Source organism: Arvicola amphibius, chromosome 1, assembly GCF_903992535.2.
Source record: "Arvicola amphibius chromosome 1, mArvAmp1.2, whole genome shotgun sequence".
In the NCBI taxonomy this organism is placed as follows: domain Eukaryota; kingdom Metazoa; phylum Chordata; class Mammalia; order Rodentia; family Cricetidae; genus Arvicola; species Arvicola amphibius.
The window spans coordinates 159,216,165-159,235,116 of NC_052047.1; the positions used below are offsets into that span (position 1 = coordinate 159,216,165).

At 45.9% G+C, this 18,952-nt stretch overlaps 1 protein-coding gene across 1 annotated transcript in view; it reads right to left on the bottom strand.

Annotated features, from left to right (window-relative positions):
* Pcsk5 (proprotein convertase subtilisin/kexin type 5) overlaps window positions 1-18,952 on the bottom strand; it is a 418,647-nt gene that overhangs the window by 32,481 nt on the left and 367,214 nt on the right. The window contains 4 exon segments of the mRNA XM_038321071.1: window positions 5,117-5,320; window positions 6,643-6,669; window positions 6,672-6,778; window positions 9,829-9,871. Of these exon segments, the coding sequence (XP_038176999.1) occupies window positions 5,117-5,320; window positions 6,643-6,669; window positions 6,672-6,778; window positions 9,829-9,871 (381 nt within the window).

Genomic DNA, 18,952 nt, shown 5'->3' on the forward strand with positions numbered 1-18,952 from the left:
GGATGGAGCCGGGTGGTGGAGCCCAGGGGCTCGTGGTTGCTAGGCAGTTCCCATGTGGCTGAGCTCCCATCCAGCATTCGGCTCTTTGATGGTCTTTCCTAGACAGAGTCCCTCAGTGCATGGAGAATGGCCTTAGATGTGACAGGATCCTCTGCCACTGGATCGCACAGATTTCTCAAGTGTCCACATGCCTTCTTATGGCCCTCCTGTCTCCTCTGTCATGACTTCCGTATCCCCATTGTCCTGGCCTTCTGACGGCCGGGGTTGCTTCTGCAGAGTGGAGATGGCTGTGGGGGTGGTGACCTCCCTATTTTCCCTGTTACCTCTTTGACTTGAATTTTCCACCTTCGTTGCTCCTGCAGCAGGTTCTTCACCAAAGATGGGTTTTCAGTGGGAACAGCTTCTTTTTATTAAAAAATAAAGTGTTGTTTTAGGCGATAGAAGGACTAGGAAGAAGATAAGCTTCACCTGTGCCCCCACCTCCCAGAAATGTCTGCTGTGTATTCTTCACACATAGATTCCCCCCTGAGATATGGAAGGTGTAAGGACGTGTAGAATGGAGTCATTCGCCACCCTCTGCATGTAGGATACTGCGCCTGCATAAGACATTCAAACACTATACATACGATAGATGCTTCCTCTATGTCACAAGCCTTTGAAGGCATCTTTTTCAAAACCCTTGCATATGTATTTGTATGAATCCTATTTCATTTTTTGGTTACATTTGCAGATTGCGTTGGCCCCACACATCGTTGTGGTTCTTATTGCAATGAAGCTGCGGCACATCTTTGAGGGAATGCACTTGTGGCCAGTCAAGACTCTGGTTGCGAGGGGTCCTGGCTGGTCTGCGGACGCCTGCTCTCCTGGGACTATTTTTTTTCTAGACCAATACTATTCTTCGATGTCCCTCCCCCTCCCCCCAATTGTTTTCTTCTGTGACCCAGAGAGCGCTGTTGTGGACTGGTGTTTTGATCAGGACAAAGGATCAGGAAACAGGACCCCTAATGTTCTGTGGGATGTAAAGGGTCTCTCGGGTTCGAGAGGACGGATGTGGTGGTTTCACGCTCTCATTTTAGCTCTCATTTTACAGTCAAGGGAGCTGAGGCTCAGCGAGGACGAAGCACGCACTCAGGGTGACGCTACAGTGAATGGCCAGGCCAGGATTTGAAGGCAGGGCTCTCTGTCTAGAGTCACTGCTTTTTCTGTGGTTGTTTTTACTGCTATCCGTCTGCAGTGCTGGGATCCAACTCAGGCCTCATGCACAGGAGCCAACTGTTCTCCCATTAAGCCACACTGGAAGCTTCCAGGTCTGTCCATCATGAAAGCCCACGTCCACTAGAGAGGCTCTTGAGCAATTAATTTCAATTTGAAAGTCATCTGAGAGAGACCAAAGTGGAGCTTGGTCGGGGAGACAATGCTGATTTGCAGCGTTGCCAATTTCGGTGATGGAAACATTTCTGCCATAGCTAATTTTAGGCGGTCAATGGCCTGGCAACACACAGTTCCTGGATGCATAACAGCCAGTGCAAGCCAGTACAACCGTCCCTTTGTAGCACTGGGCCAAAGGTTTGATTACCCCACATGGCATGTGCTCTTTACATTCGGCTTTCCTATTGGTTAAATTGCTAAAAATGCCACCATCCTTCCTAGATGAGGCAAGCACACACATAGATGGACGAATCCCTTCTAGGAATCTGTGGCATCTTCAAAGTCACCCGCAGTTACTATCACGAAGCATTTATCTCTCCACGAAGAGGTTGACTTTCCTCCCACAAAGTCACGGACGCCAGCATTTCCCAGAGCTTAGGAATGAAGATCAAAAGGACAGCTAGTGGATTAGTGGCTAGGATGTGGTCAAAGATAAAACGTTTGCTCACCAAACCGCGCTTTGTAGATTAGTCCTTGCTAGCAATCTGTAATTAGAGCCTGCTATGACCTGGTTCTAATCAATGAGGGAAATAGGTGGGCCAGGGCACTCTCAGGCATGTTTGCTGGAACTTTCTGAGACACCGGAGGGGAAAAAAATGCTTCAGAAGAACAAAATGCTTTAACAGCAACCGGGAAACTGTTCCTGTCCCCAGGTCTGGTAAAGCTCTATCTCCGGAAGCTGATGTCTCTCTGCCCCTGGATGTGGTGACGGCACAGTTGCCGTCATCTATTCAGAAGGATCCCTGTCATTTAGGACACTGGCCCAGGGCATTGTCACAGTGTTAGTGAGTGGGGCCCAGGGCCTTCCTGGGACATTTTTAGTGGCTGGAAAACATAGTAAAGCTGCCGTCCTTGAAACTCAACTGTCTTGGCTGCAGGACTTGCCTGGCAGGCCTTGGTGAGTTCTCCACCCTTGGACTCTGGGGAGAGGGGAACTCGTTCTGGGGAGAGCTGACAAAGAATGGTGGTGGCTCTTCCTCACTCTCATTATTGTCCTTCTGATTAGCCACAGGGATAAGAAAAGAGTCCAGTGAACCCAGTGTCATTCAGTCTCAAGGTCATTTCCCCAAGCACACAGATACCTGTGCGCACTATCTGAGTGTGACCTTTGGATCCGAACATGGCTGTGCTGTTTCTGTTGGAAGGCGTGTGGGGAGAAGAGTGAGCTGAATCTCAGGCTGTCCTAGCATTCTACCTGCGTCTGAGTCTGTTTTTAAAAAACCAAGGACAATGGCGATGGGCTTGGTCTCTACGACATGTACGGGCTCTGTGTGAGCCTTGTCAGTTTGGTTGAGCACCTTCCTGGACCTGGGGGGAGTTGGGAGGAACTTGGACTTAACATAGGGTAGGGACCCTGTTGGCTCTTTGGCCTGGAGAGGGAGGGAGTGGGGATATGGGTGGAAGGGAGGGGAGGGACGGGGGGAAAAGGAGGGGAGGAGATGGAAATTTTTAAATATTAAATAAAAAAATTAAAAAAAGAAAAAAAGTCTCAACAACAAGGCTGAAACCTGGCTGGTAACACCTCGGCAGTTTCCATTCTCTCGTAAACTTGTTCGAGGCTTCCTCGAGGTTGACCTAGGATGACTGAAATCTGGTCCTCATCATCTGAGAGGTGTGGGCTAATTAGTTGCTTGCTCTCTGGAACTCTCCACTCTCTTATACACTCCTGACATGTTTTTTAGGGGAAGAAGGGCAGGAGGAGATGTAGGCATTGGCGCCAATCCTCCCCACTGTTAGTGGGATGCGTTCCCATTTACTACCCACTCGGTGCTGCAGCTGTGCCGGGAGGGTGCGGGGCGCGGCTTCACCTTGCCTAGCAAGCAAATGCTCCCCACTCTCTGTTAATGCTTTGCATGTTGATTTCATAGATCACAGAAATGGGAAGTGCAGCTAGGTCACGGACTTTATTGCTTTTGTCCAGCCACGAGAAACATTCTCATCTGCTCCCAGACTCCCTTATTGGTGTGAGGCCCCCAAAGAAAATAAAACCTTTCTCATTGCAAAAACATCACATTGTGATCACAGGGGGGCTGGGGGGAAGAAGGAAGCCTGGGTGTGGTGCTCCCACAAAGGGGAACAATCAAAGTCTGATTTTTGCTTGCAAAATGGCGTAGTTCCAGTTGAAGAGACATGTAATCATTTGGGGAATCGAGTCGGCTCTGACTCTCTTGGCTCCCTGCACCTTTTCATCATCTGGACGCAGATAAAATACAGATGTTCAGGGCAAGAAGCGCAGCACCAGACTGTTTCCTTCTTGCTTCTTCTACCTCTTAAAGCCCGAATGCCAGACCAACTCGTTTTCAGCATTTGGTTCAGCTATAACTCACAGAAGATATCCCATCTGGAGTGAGTAACTTTCTTCTTAGCCCCTGTGTCGGAAACAGCCCGGGGGTGCTCTGGCCTTTGGATGTTTGTCTTAGGAAAATCAGATGTGCAGAAGTGTCATAGTGGACAGCAGCTATGACACTCATCCTCTGAACCCAGGAGGACCTTCCTCCTTGTCCTGTGTGGCCTCCTACAGCTGCCACTGTCACTGTGCGGAGTGGCGCTTCCCAGAAGTTTGAAAAGCACCTTTATTTTTCATAGCGTAGCTGAATGTGAGTTGGACTGCCACCCCCATAAAAAGGACTTGGGTTTTTAACCTTCTCCAACATGGGGTTGTCATAGAAAGATAATAATTGCCTCGAAGGAAGCCCATAGTGGGGCTGCAGAGATGGGGAGGCCAAGTCTAAAGATGCAGAGAGGGATGAATACCAGTCCCTCATGCCTTCTTGAAGGACCAAACCTTTCCCATATGCACCTGCCAAAGTGCAAGCGTCCCTCCCCACCCAGACATGCTGAGGATCAGACCCAGGGCCCCATGCACAGTAGGCAAGTACTAGACTCCTGAGTTGTGAGCCTGTCACCCCAGACAGGGAAGGCAGCTTTCAGAGGCCAGTGCCAGCTCTCCAGCAAGCTGGCCTGCTTAGCATCAGCTTCCAGTGTGTTAGGGTCACTGAAAAGGCTGTCCTGGGTTGAAGGTTTTCCCTTTATTGTAGAGATACGTCACATGATAGAAACTGTTGTGAAGCCTTTGAGAAGATGGGAGGTGGGGCCACTGCCCACACATTATTCCACAGTCCTGGGTCTCTTATCTCCTAGATCAGTCACAGCTTGACCTCTGCTTTGCTCTTGCTGGCCACGTGCCAACTTCAGCTTCCTACCTTTGCATTCCATGAACCCTCCCGGATGCTGTAAATAGCCCTTCTGCATACTGTGAATTTGTATTTCTCTCACTGGTTAATAAAGATGGCAATTGGCCCATAGCAAGGCAGGATAAAGTTAGGTGGGAAAATCAAACAAGATACAAGAATGAAAAGGGTGGAGTCAGAGAGTCACAGAGCAAGATGGACACTCTGTACTGAGAAAAGGTACTAAGCCATGTGGCAAAGTATAGATAAAAAGGGTTAATTTAAGTGTAAGAGATAGCCAGTAACAAACCTGAGCTATCAGCCAAGTATTTGTAATTAATATTAAACCTCTGAGTGATTATTTGAGAGCAGGTGTGGAAAAGAAACATCCACGGACACCCTGATACTTGGGGGTCTTGAAGCAATCGTGATTCTCCCTCAAAACCCCTTTCTCAGAAACAGTGCTGTAGAGGGAGGAAGCAGAGAATGCCCTGGGCCTCCCTTTGTCAGGTACATACCATTCCGGAACTTGTCTTCCCCCACTTGGGGTCCTGTGCGCCAGACACATGCCCCCTGCCACAGCTGCAATCCTTCTTGACAGCTGCTGCATGGTTGTAGCCCAAGCCCGGTACAAGTCTCACAGGCTTGGTGGCAGGGCTGACACTCTCCCAACTCTTGGTCTCCATAGAAGCCAGGGCCACAATCCTGCACACAGCTGCCACCTTTGGAAGATGGAGGGGAGCATGAAGAAGGGTCTCTGGTCAGTTGGGCTTCTGGCGCTATTGAAGGACTTTCAGGACATTTTTTTTTTGCATGTGTGCAAACCATGATGGCTTTAGGTTATTTCAAAGACTATATTCTAATAAATGCAATACTTTTTTTCTCTTTTTAATTTAAATATGAATTTGCCCTCAGTTAAGGGCAAGGAATTTTGAACGAAGATTTAACACCTCTGAGCCTTAATAAACTACACATAAAATGAGCCTATGAAGAGAACTCTTGAGGCACACGCCTTTAATCCTATCGCTTGGGAGGCAGAGGCAGGAGGGTTTCTGGGAGTTTGAGGCCAGCCTGGGATAGCCAGGATTGCATAGATAGACCTCGTCTCAGAAATAGAGAGGAGGGAGGAACTGTTGAGGGGCTGGGAGATGGCTCACGCCGCAACGTGGGCTGTCTTGCAAGCGTGGAGGGCCCTGAGTTTGGATCCCTAAAACTTACATTTAAGTTGGGTACCATGGGTATGGTGGGACCCCCTGTAATCCTAGTGATGGAGAGATGGGGGAGAGGCAGAGACAGGTAGATCCTTGGAAGTTCATTGGCCAGTTAATCTAGCCTACATGGCAAAGTTCCAGGCCAATGAGAGTTCCTGTCTCAAATAAAAGATGGAGGCAACCCGAGGTTGTCCTCTGACCTCCACAAACACGCCACACACATGTAACGCACAACTGTATACACACGGAAGGATGGGAGCAGAGAGGGAGAGGAACGTGAGCCGTCCACTCATTGATTGCTGTCTGTAGTATTCTCCATGCTCAGTCCTCAAGGCCCTGGGCTGTCCAGTTCCCGGTTGGAAGACTCTGTAAAAGTCTTCCCCAACTATCTATTTCCAACAACATCAATGAGTTCACCAAAACCCAAGACAATGGAGCTTGTTCAATTATATAGTGCACATGAGTCTGTAACATGACTTTTTTTCAAAAACATAAGGTTTATGCTTCAAGCAAATGGCCATGACTCTGAATAGAATAGCCCAGGTGACTTCAGTTCAAAAACATTGGTTTTTCGGGTCTCCTCCCCATATCGGTTTCCTGCTTTTCCTACTCAACATCAACTTGGAGATCCTTGCGATTACTTTAGTGAATATGGGACTATATTTCCACTATGACTGCAGGCGGAACTGGTGCAGGCTGATGTTTGTTTTCAAACATTACAGTTCCTCCGTGGACCTTGGGGCCAGCACATAGAGACCCTGAAACCCATCACAGGAGGACTTCTGCGGTGATGGCCTGTGGATCCCCAGGGGTTCACCATTGTCCAGGCTTACCCGAGAGAAAGAAGCCCTCCTCACACAATAGCACTCAAGCTGGTCGCAGTTGCCACAGTTGGGGCCACCGGCTCTGCACTCCCATCCCGCACTGAAGGTCTTTTCAGGACAGACTTTATAACAATGCCGCTCAAACCTAGAGAAGATGATGCCGTGTTTCCATGAGATGGACAGCTGTTGTGCTACGGTCTGATTCCCTCACGCTCATTTATCTGGAGCGTGGTGAACAGGCGATTGGTTGTCAAGAGCAGAGACCCGCACTTGGCCTGTCCTTCCCAATCAAACCAAGCCATTGGCTACCTCCTCTGGAGCTCTGAGGGTCCCTTTATCAGGAGAGCTGGGAGGAGGTTGGGGAGGAGAGGGGTCACTGAGACCGGATTTATTTAGGGCTAGTTGTTAAGTATCAGTTCACTCGAATCTGTACACAAATCCCACAGGGAAGCCATTACTTATTTCTAATGTCTACATAGAGGAAACAATGTTCAAGCCTCCAGTATCCAACATCTCCTTGATGGTAGTACCACGCAAAGTTTGTAGGAATAGATAGCTTTCACAGTTCTCTTTGGAAGTCAGAAATGGCCCAGTGTTGAGTTCAAGCAGCTCATCAGAATGTCTGTGGCCAGATCGTTTAACAACAGGGAAGTGCCTTGCGAGCAGCACATGGAAACACACGTCTGCACATATACACATCTGGACTCTTGCATGGATGATCTGCTGCGCTCATTATACAGCAAGCTATTGTAACTCACTGGGAGGGACAGTGCGGTGAAGCTGACTCTTGCCCTCGGGTGAATTTCAAAGTTTCAGTACACCATTGGGTGGGGGATGTTTGCATCCCCTCTTAACAGCTTATAGCGTACGACACTTCACCAACTATTGAATGGTGCTAAGTAGTCTGAAATGTTGTGAACGCGTGTTTCTTGAAACAGTTATCTCACGCTGTGTCTGTGTCTTCGCATGATAGGATACGCTATTTCAGCCCATTTCTTTCTCAGGGGGTTTTATGAAACACGCTCATTGATAATCTGGGGACTGTCACGTGTCATGGGGTGGGAGAGGAAGCAGGTGCAAGGAAGGCCTTTCTACAGGGTCCAAACTGAAGTCTCAGTTAGCCAGGACAGAGTTGGATTGGAGGGACACGTGGGGAGAGCGTGTCAGGGGAATAGTTTCTCATTGGTTTTGTGCGGTCACTGTATAGGCACTGTGATTGTGTGTGTGTGTGTGTGTAAGAAAGACACACACACACACAGAGAGAGAGAGAGAGAGAGAGAGAGAGAGAGAGAGAGAGAGAGAGGAGAGAGAGAGAGGAGAGATGAGATTTGTTCTTTTTTCTTCAGTCCTTCCCGTAGTCTTGTGTGTCCCTCCCATGTGACCTCACTAAAAAAAACCGCCCGTCTGCTGTTCATCTTTGTTACTACCCCTTGGCTCGAGCTAGGACAGTAATAAGTTGTCAGTTTTCTCTACTCATTAAATATCATACAGTTTTTTCTATAATCATCCACACTGGGGCCTCTCCGCCTTCCCTCTGCTTTTTTTTTTTTTTTTTTTTTTTTTTTTTTTTTTTTTTTTTTTTGCGCTCTTTTGTAGTCTTGAGGGTCAAACTTAGGGCCTGCACAGTGAGGCAAGTGGCCTCCCCCACTGAGTTGCACCCTTAGCCTCCTTCTCTGGAAATAAGGAGACTGCACGAATGAGTTAGGAATGATTGTGGACAACAGAGTGACGATAGAGATGACCAGTCATTCCAGAGACGCCAGATCACGAGCAGAAGCCCAAGTACAGGGACTGGGGAGGCGGCTCAGCCTTGAGATAAAGGATGCCCTTATAGAGGACCTGCAGCCATGTGCAGTTCACAGCTGTTTATTCCTCCCAGTTCCCAGGGGGTCCTGTGCCTACTTCTCATGTGGATGCACACATATACATCTATGTATGAGTGCAAGCCACTCATACACATGAAAATAAAATAACATCTCTAATCCTCACCCCCACCCAAAACTGAAAATGTTTGCAAATTAAGAACTTTCTGAGAACTGACACGATGGTGCCAAATTTGTTTCATGCACAAAACTATTTTTTAATTATCCTATAAAATGACGAAGCTTAGGTCATACCCTTGGGTAAATATGAATATGGATTCTAGTTTGAGACATGGCCCCACCCCAAGTTATCTTAGTATATGTAACCATTCAATATCTGATAACAGTTGTGAAATCTGAGTTGTTTCTCTCTGAGCGTTCAGCAGACGGGTCTACGGGTTGACTCAGGCTGGCCCATCCTTTTGGCACTCTGTAGCTTCCCTCCCGTTTCTCACTGCTTTCACCAACTGCCCGCCTGCTAGCCTGCTCTGAGATCCTAGAATCCGCCAGCTACAGAGGTGGTGACCCGCCAAAGCAGAGAGATGGGTCCTGGCCACTAGTTCATGTGCAGAGGGAGAGGGTTCCGGAGCCTCCCTTTATCTTTTCTTTCTCTCACTGGAACCGAAGAGATCCTCAAGTTTCTCCCAAGAATGGTGGAAGATGAAGGAAAGTGGATGCGAGAGTCGTGGGTGGTCGAGCCGAGCCCAATGCAGCCTCTGTGTTGTTCTGGCCTGGCCTTCCCTTTCATTTTCCTGTTGTCTTGGTTTTCTTCTTGCACAGGCTGTGGTTGCTACAGACGGGATGGGGAAAGCAGCTAGGACAGGAGGTGACGAGGAAGCACGTGGACTTGGCTTTTATAGATTAGTAGTGGGGGAATATAGTCTGATGTTTATCTGCATTTCATTTTAGCTAGTGCTCCATGTCTCTCTCTCATTCACCCAGCGGGCGATTAAGAGGTAAGTGTCTCACCTGGCTTCCCTTGGAACATCTGATTCTAGTTAGGGACAAAGTCCCATGCAGACATTGAGAAGCAGCTTTCTTGAAGGCCAATATATTCTTAAAGCCTTAACAAGCAAGGTCTGAATGTTGGCGAACCATGGCAAGATTCCTAGACACCAGTGTCAAGATGGATGACTTCCAGGATCAAGAAAGGGAAGGCTTGCTTTTCCAAGGCAAAGAAAACATCTGGACTCTTACCACTAAATCCAAAACTCTGCCATTAATAGCCCACAGGACAGTTGCTTCAGGCTGCAGGGATGCTGTGCTTCAGTCACTGGAGATAGGATTAAGTCAGTAATGCTTAAGCTGCAGAAACAAAGAGGGCTGGACTTACATGTAGTATCCTGCAGCGCACGAGGTACAGGCTCCTGGATCATCTGGGGAAAGAAATCACAATAATGAAAAATTATGATCGCCAGGAGTTTGGTATTTGGAAAAATGGACTTTGGAAAAGTTACGGTTGGAGGCAGCTAATCTTCCAGGTTATCTTTTTATGAAGTGTACTGCCCAGAAATGATATTTGAACAGATTGCACCATTTTAATTAGTTACATAAAGCACATTGCAATTTATCTTTACCAAAGGTAGTAAAAATGAGACTTCTTATAAAAACATAAAACAACAAAACAAAACAAAACAAGAAAACCTTGCCCCAACTTTCAACAAAGGATAGGCCTAAGCTACTGGGTCCTCAAAATTCCTGATTCAACCACCATCCTCATTAAGAAACCTCTGGGCTTCATGGTTGGGAGCTTAGCTTAGAGTTAGAGTTCTTTTTTTAAGATTTATTATATAAAATATATATATATATATATTATATATTATATATATATATAATATATATTTCTCAGTATCCTGTCTGCATGAGGCCCAGAGAGGGCACCAGATCTCACACAGATGGCTGTGAGCTACCATGTGGTTGCTGGGAATTGAACTCAGGACCTTGAAGAACAAGCAGTGTTCTTAACCACTGAGCCATCTCCTCCAGCCTGAGTTAGAGTTCTATCTTGTGTAGGGACAGACTATGGGCTTGGTTCTCAGCACTGAAGAACAAAGTCCAGCATCGTTCTTGGCCTCTGCTGAGGGTAGGCACAGGCATTGTCACATACACATTTGAAACTCGCTACCAGCTTCTGCCCCAAGACACGAGTTCTCATCCATTTCAACAGATGATCACCAGCAGGAGGGACTGTCACTGGGGAGTCTCCTTTGGAATCTGAACAACATTATCCCCAATCTGAGCACCATTTATTGTGTTTCGCTTCATAGCACTCTGAAGGATGCTATCGGTTCTCATTAGTTGTAATGACTCAGTGTGTTCCTCTTGGCTCAGAACAGGATTCTGAGGCACAGCTTCCCTAGGAGTACCACCTTTGGTCTGTATCCAGCGCTGCCCAGAAGATGCCCCTCTCAGATCTGGTTTCCAAGGGGATTCTATTGCCTTCAGCAAGGACCTCTGGCAGTTTGTCCTACTGTTCCAATTTACAACCCAGTCTCGCTCCTTCTATTTGCACAGGAGACAAGAACAACTTCTCCCTGGATGATTCCTTTTGGCTTGTGAAGATTTATGCAACTTTAACTTCAGTTAAACTGAGCAACTATGACCTTTGAACTCGGTGGAAAAACTATCCCTTTCTAAACTGTTCAAGGCTGCCTCTCTGCTTAATCTGGAAACCTGATATTCACAGGATAGAGACATCCCATCCCAAGTCTTTATTACAGGCTGCCTTGACCCTGCTTAGTGAGGGATGCCAATGACATGAACTATGCATTACACATTGTACTAAGACATGGTAGCAGACATTACTTCTTGAAGAGGTTCTGCTACCTCAGAGATAACCAGGGATTCTCAGAACTTTCTAGAAACAGCCTGATGATAGTTAGGGAAAGAGGCATGTGGCTCTAAAGTTGGGGTAACCTTTTCTAGTTTGAAGGTTTCAGTTTTATTTATTTTTTTTCTAGACAGGGTCTCACATGTAGCTCTGGCTGTTCTGAAACTCACTATGTAGACCAGGCTGGCCTCAAACTCACAGAGATCTGCTTGTCTCTGCCTCCTGAGTGCTGGAAATTAAAGGCATGCAACATCACCACCCAACTTAGTTAGAAGGTTTTAATACAGCCTTAAGTTGTCTTTGTGAATGTGCACAAAAACTCATCGTATATTCTGGTCCTGGTTCTTGCAGGTATGAATGAAACAGGTGAATAAGATAACTGATAAGACTCTGAGAGCTGAAGATTCAGAACTGAACCTAATGGAAACTCTGGCCCATCGAGACCCAGACCCACTTTGTCCATGAATGTTATGCTGGAACACTTGTACAGTATAAGCAGTGGGTAGCTGTAACACAGGAACCCAAATCTGGGCTCTTTGCTTAACGGGAAAACTTTGGAAACTCTGACTATAAAATTAGCAGTTTGAGACTCCATTTAGTTTTTTTTTCTTTTTAGGATTAGAACCATACATGTTTAGGAACCATTTATTAAGTTCCTTATAGTAGAAGTTTAGTTGGAAGGGTCGAACAAGAGCCAAAGTAGTCAGACATGACGGGTACCTGCCTTTAATTCCAGCACCCAGAGGCAGAGACAGGAAGATCTCTGTGAGTTCTAGGCTAGCTTCTACATAGAGAGTTCCAGGCCAGCCAGAGCTACATAGTGAGACCCTGTCTCAAACAACACAACACAACAACAAGAAGCCAAAATAATCAAGGAGGAACAAGCAGTTCTGCAGGAGGCTGTGATGATGCGTTCTGCCAATGAATGCTTTTAATGTCTGAATCAATGTAGTTTGTGGTAAGGTAAACTAAAATAGGGTGATGAAATGAGCCTAAAGCCAGGCTAATGAAGTAGACCCAGGCACCCAAAGCTAAATGCTGGTGAGAAAGAAAGACTCCCTGCCCTTCTTGGAAACCCTACAGGGATGCTTTCCACTTCCATCCTGTATAGAATGGGAACTGGGATATATTTTCAGAGGTGCAGCGTCCCCAGTGGGCACGGAGGCTAGTTCAGTTCCTACTAGGAGTCTATTTCTGCATTCACATTCCTTTCCGTCCATCTTCCCACTACCTTGCTTCTACTCAGCTTGCCTCTGGGCAGCTTGATTTTCCCTGCCTGTCCCAGTGAACATACTTGATCCTGACAGTTTGGTTAATTTAGCAAGGGCTGGGGGAATTCTAATCCTGTTTACTAATGTTCTGGTCATCTCTTCCATCTAGGAACTTAATGAGCTTGCTCTCTGTTCCTTTAAAGCAGGTCACTCATGAAAATGTTAAATAGAACCAAGCCTCAGAAGTGTGCATACCAATGTATTTGAGGGCAGGGACTTTTCCAGCCTGGTTGCACAGAGAATTTGCTACCTTTATGACAGTTTGAGCACATGAATAATGCAGAGGCTGGGAACTGAGGCTTTTAATAGCTTATGGGTGCATGCCAATTATTATTATTATTACCAGTTGTTCTAAAAGATGAGAATTATTTTAAGTTTTTTCTACCCCAGAAGATCTACAAGTCGGACATGAACTAAATGGATTTAATTTGACCACTGAAAGGCAGCTGTTGTTGGATTAAGGAAGAGGGTAACAACCTTGAACTTGGAAGGTGACCCTGAGGGTGACTTCAGCAGTGGCTTCTGGTGACGGCTGTCTGGGTGGTGGAAGGGGCAAGAGACATAAACAAGCTAGAATGCTGTCTTGGAAGAAGCTACCTAAAGACAGACATTTAACCAGCCCTAGTTGTTTGATCTTGTCAAATTTTTGGGTTGAGGACATAATTTGATCAGTCAGAATTCAGAGAGAGGCTTCAGACATTTGGGGACAAAGCTACCAGAAATGGTGGCTTGTAGTTTGCTCATGACTATGGAGGAGAAGCTACAAGCCGAGCCTGTTGAAGATGGGACCCGGTTTCACTTTCCAGAGAAGATGCAGGTTGTCTTCTTTTCATGAGGGCCAGGTAGTCAGGAACGTAGTATCCACTCTACCTTGAGAGCTCTGCACCAATTTTTGGGTCATGTTTTGACTGTACCCTTAGGGAATTTATTGTTACTGGACCTCATCACAAATGCCTGTCTCCAAGGAAACATTGGCAAATGTTCTCAATGGCTCCGTGGTCAGTGATGGTCTCTGCAGAAGATCTTTTGTTCTTAGCAATGTCCACAGCCTTTCTCATTGAATGTGAGTCAATCAGGGCCATGGGGGAAGTTACACACTTATTACCTGTAGGCTGCATTAGAAAGAGGGATCATTTAAACTGAGATGGAACTCTAGCCATTTCAAACTGTCCAAGGAATGTCAACTTATTTTTACAACTTGCACAAAATGTTAGGTTCTCTAACTAAGGAAGCATATAAGTTAAAATACCATAATTTGCTTTTTTTTAAATTTTTTTCTTGCATGACAACTTCTCACTTAAGTGGGACAGGAAACTCGGTATCTTAAGGACCATCTTTTATTATAGAATATACATGTGTGAATTAGTTATGGATTAGCTATTTGCCTAAGTAGAACTGACTCTGCAGGATCATGGGGGAAGTTGATGTCAGGATTGCTCTTACCCTTACTTTGGGCTGATTTCCTCCTGATAGCCAGAACTTCGTCTCCCATCCTCCCTGCAACCTGGCTTGCGTCTCTCCTTACTGCGAGGCTTACAGGTGCTGCCCAGGGGAGGACTAAGGGGCACACTAAGTCTGTGTCCTTAGGCGAACGCTGGGTCTCCAGCTCCTTCAGGTGTTAGTCATTTGGTAAGTGACTTTCACTGTGACTCTCTTAGGCCAGACCTGTAAGTGTTGTATAAAACATCACCTATTCTCTGTCTCTTCCTGCTGATCTTAGTGTCTCTGTCACTTTCCCTGGTCCAATCACTGAGGCTTCAGTGGTCTCGGGACTCAACTTTCAGGATCTTGTGACCAACTGAGCCAGGAACTCCCCACTTAGGCAAGTAGTAGACCAAAGTGAATTTCATTTATCTTTCCTGACTTTTCTAGCTGTAGTCATAATACAAGCTCCATCAACAGTGGAATCTCAACTGGCCAGTCTCTACGCTTTTGTAATGATAACCTCATTGGATTAAAGAAGCTAGTATGAATTGTGTGTGTATAAATTATTTATTACTAATTGTCGTCATATATTATGTTCTATTGCTTGAATAGTTCCAGATATTTTATAAAGTGTGCTAAGTTGGAAATTTGAAGAAGATAGCATAAAAGTAAGTGTGAACGTACATTTTGTTTTTTCTGTTGTCTGCTGGATTGTGTTGAGCAATCACCTGTCAGTGGAGAACAATGACTTAGACTCCATCTCACTGAATGTTACACCTGAGCTCCTGAACTCACATTTAACCACGACAAAACCCATGTATTACGTTTGGCGTTTAAGTGATATCCACGGCTTTCTGATGGGCTCATTCATCTGCATGTGTGTAAAGGCCCACCTTTGGCTTCCAGCTCTTCCTCGTTTATGGATTGAGTATTTATTTTTAATGAACTTGTTCACCTAGCATTTCAGGTCAGAAGACAAATGGGAAATACAGTTATAAAAGATAGGGTTTGGATGATAAGATTAGATTGTGCTATTCCCACATCACCACACCCCCTACAGTCTTAGTTGACACACTGGTTCATTAGAACAGATTTCCTAGATGAAAATGGTGTTCACATCGCTATGAACACCAACCAGACTGCTCATCTGTCAAAAAAGAGGTGAACGTGCAGGAACCGGAGTCAGCAGACAGCAGTGGCACCCTCTTCCTCAAGAGCATTTAACATGGGGGTGTTTTCCTGACAGCCCAGTGAAAGACAGCATTCATTCAGTCTTGTTCATGGGTATAGTACACACACACACACACACACACACACACACACACACACACACACACAGAGAGAGCTTTGTCAAAACACCATCTGATTTTTATGTGTGCATTATATGTGTAAAAGGTCTATGTTTCCTTAACAAATCTCACAACGGAATTTATTAAAACAGAAGAGATTAGTAGAAAAAGAAAGATACTAGGTTGCCAAGGTATGTGTGTATCATTCTAGGCGCTTAAGAGGCTGAGATATGAGTCCTTGAGCCCAGCCTGGCAAAATAGGGAGTCTTTGTCTAAAAACTTAAATCCAAACTCAACCCCCCAAACACAATCAAAACACCAGGGAAGAAAGAAAATGCCTAGGCCCGGGCACACATACATGTGCACACACACCAAAGAAATAAATGTAATGCTTCTCAAAAGTTTAATTAAAAACATGGAGAAATGGTTAAGGAAGACATACTGATGTTGGTCTCTGATCCCCATGTTCACCCACAGGAGTAGACACTCATGCACTCGAACCCAAACAAACCCACTTCTGCTACATGTTGGAAACTGTCCGCACAGATCTGCCCTGAGCTAGCTGTCATTTGGTTTTGCTCTTTATTTCCCGTTTCTTCCCTGACCATGTCTGCTTTCTCATTTTCCCATTTTGTTCCCCAGCACTTCCTAATATCTGTACCACTAAGACCTAGTGCTCTTCTAGGGATGGGGTCCTAACTGACCCAAATGTTTATGCAAAACTCTTTGGATAAAAATTCACTTTAGGATAGACTGTCTTTCTGATAGGATTCTGCGAAACTTTCTGCAGAGGATTGGGAAATGGGGTTACTAGCGGCTCTGCCTCAGACTCACTAACCAGGGTGGGACTGTCGCTAGGGCTGAGTATGTTTCCACTCCTCCTTCCTGAGCACCTACATTTGCCTGCTGCCATGTTCCAAGACTCCCTCGGTGGGCAGAAGCAGCGCGAGAAGCAGTAGACACTTCAGTTGCTCTCTAAGCATATCTCCGCAGCAAACTGTCCATCATGTCTAGTCTCCCTGAGCAAATATGTCTTCAGTTATTGCGCAACACTGTCACATTTACAGGAGAGTCCCTGACATTCTTCAGTCTGCCCAGGATAACCGATTGGCTAAGAGATTTATATGCCCAAAGAGTGTAACTAATTATAAGACCCAGATAACACTAAGAAATACATAAATTCAAATAGGCCTGGTACTTAGAATTGCTTCAAACAATTATCATTCAAATATAAAAGAGATCTTCTGACAGTTTTGCCAATGCTGGCTTTTCTGGAAGGTGTAATGGTGCTGGAATACAAACTATTTGGTTAGATGGACTGTTGATGGTTTTCCATCATTTGGTCCTCACTGATGTCCAAGGACCGTGAATAAATATTTGAATTGGCAAGAATGCAAATCATGCAGCTGACAGTGGGGTGCAGCCCCCCAGAGAGGTGCAGCAGGAGAAGGGACCTGAATAAATAATCAAAAGCATTGTCTACAAATGTTGGCTAAAAGAGGGCTCAGTGTTCCTTGGGATCCAGACCTGACCGAGTCCTCCAGTTCCAGCCATGGAAGCCACAACAGGCAAACTCCCTGTAGATCCTGTGCTTCCTGAGCCCTAATAGGCAGAAGGGATGAATGCTGACTCCTACAAGGCCGCTGGCTGCCCTGTATCCATGAAGGGATTCTTTTATTGTGGAGGTTGCTTTTCAAGGGAAGGCATAGCTTTTAAAAGCAGATAATGTCTTAAGAAGATTATTTATTAATCTGCTTCTGAATTATACAATAAAACATACTGCTTGACAAATTGTTTCAAAAGCAGGTAATTATCAGAAGGCAAGTTAAATATCCTTTTTTTCAACAAATAAGTGACATCAACACTCTAATGCAAGCTTTGTGAAGACAGGTTTTGTGGTCCTGCATGTTCAGTAGTAAGGATATTACCTTAGCTCTAATAAAAAAAGGAAGACCCACAAGGAAATTTAGCCATTCAGATACAGACTGCAGACGGCAGGGGAAGAGAAGGGAGATATCACCTCAATGAGCTAGTGAGAGAGAGTGCCACCCAAAACAAACATTTGATGAGAGACTGGACTCTTACCAAGGAGATACCCACAGGAAATTCTGCAGACAGAGGCCAGGGAAGCCTCAGCTGTTGAAGGAACATCAATTAGACATAAAGGACCATCAGTGGGAACCAGGTATAGCATGTGATTGTAAAACCAACGCTTGAGAAGCTGAGGCAGGAGGATAAAGAGGGCTGGAAGTTCAGGGCCAGCCTGGACTTAGCCAAAAAGGATAAGGATGAAGATGGGAAGAGGAAGGAGGAGGAGGAAACAGAAGCAAAATAGGAGGGGGAAGAAAAGGGAAAGAATATGATGACAGCAGCTACGAGGGCTCGAGTGGAGAGAAAGAGAGGTAGGCAATGAGGCCAGGCTCATGGCAGGACCAGCTCAAAAAAGTCATTCTCCCAGCTCCCCCTAATGGCTCTTTGGCTTGGAGAGGGGTGGAGTGGGGGTATGGGTGGAAGGGAGGGTAGGGAAGGGGGAGGAGGAAAAAGAGAAAAAATAAAAAAAGTCATTCTTGCCCCCTTCCCCCCTTGCTGCTCATTAAAGCCATGGCCTCATACATGGCAGGCAAAAAAACTACCTCTGAGATATACCACTAGCTCAAATAGAGTCATACCAACTAGCATAAGAGTTTCACCACCTATTAACAGGGAGTTTTATACAGATAGAAAACTAAAGGGATCCCGTGGGTGCCGTGTGGGGAATGACCCATGCATCTGAAGGAACATTCACAGCTATTACATCCAGCTAAACCCAACTGGCATCCCATGTTCCGCACGTGAGAAACATGTTTTAGAGAATGACAGGCCAGAAGAAATGACTAGGACTAAGTTAAGACTGTAGTAAGGAAATCCAGGTTTGGGAGACATCAAAGAACTAACATCTGAGGACATGAGGCTGAGAGCAGGATGAAGGAGTGGAGAGTCTGTCTTGGCTTGATCCCCAAATGGATGAGAAAAGAGGAGGCATAGGCTGTGGTTTGGACAAGAACAAGTACCTAATAAGTCATGTGTTCCAGTCACACTGGTTGTGATAGGCGAAGGAGCATCCCTTTGCTCGGCAGTCCTTCCTCTCAAGGGATTTGCAAGCTGCTGGGGAGAGAACAGTAATGGCCAAGGCTGGAAAGCTAGAAACTGCCGTGTGGCAGACGACAGGACAGAAAACATCACCAATCTTTTGTGACAAGATGTTTTGTTCAGGGCCTGAAAGAAATCAAATTGGGATGCTTCCTCTTCTTTCCTCACACTTAATTGGCCTGCTGTCTCTCCTCTCCTCCCTCCCTCCCTCCCTCCCTCCCTCCCTCTCTCTCTCTCTCTCTCTGTCTCTCTCTCTTTCTCATGTACACATGCGTGTGTGCATGTGTGTGTTGTATGTCTGTGATGTGTGGGCTACGCTCGTGTGTAGTCATTGCAGTGGATCCCAGGAGACACTGGAGGTGTCCTGCTCTTTCTTTCTGCTCTGTATTCCCTGAGTCACAGTCTCTCACTAAACCTTGAGCTATGCTGGTCAACGACAAGTCCCAGGTCCTCCTGTCCCTTCCCATCATCCTCCAGCTCTTGAGTTCCCGGTGTGCTCATGACCATTTTATG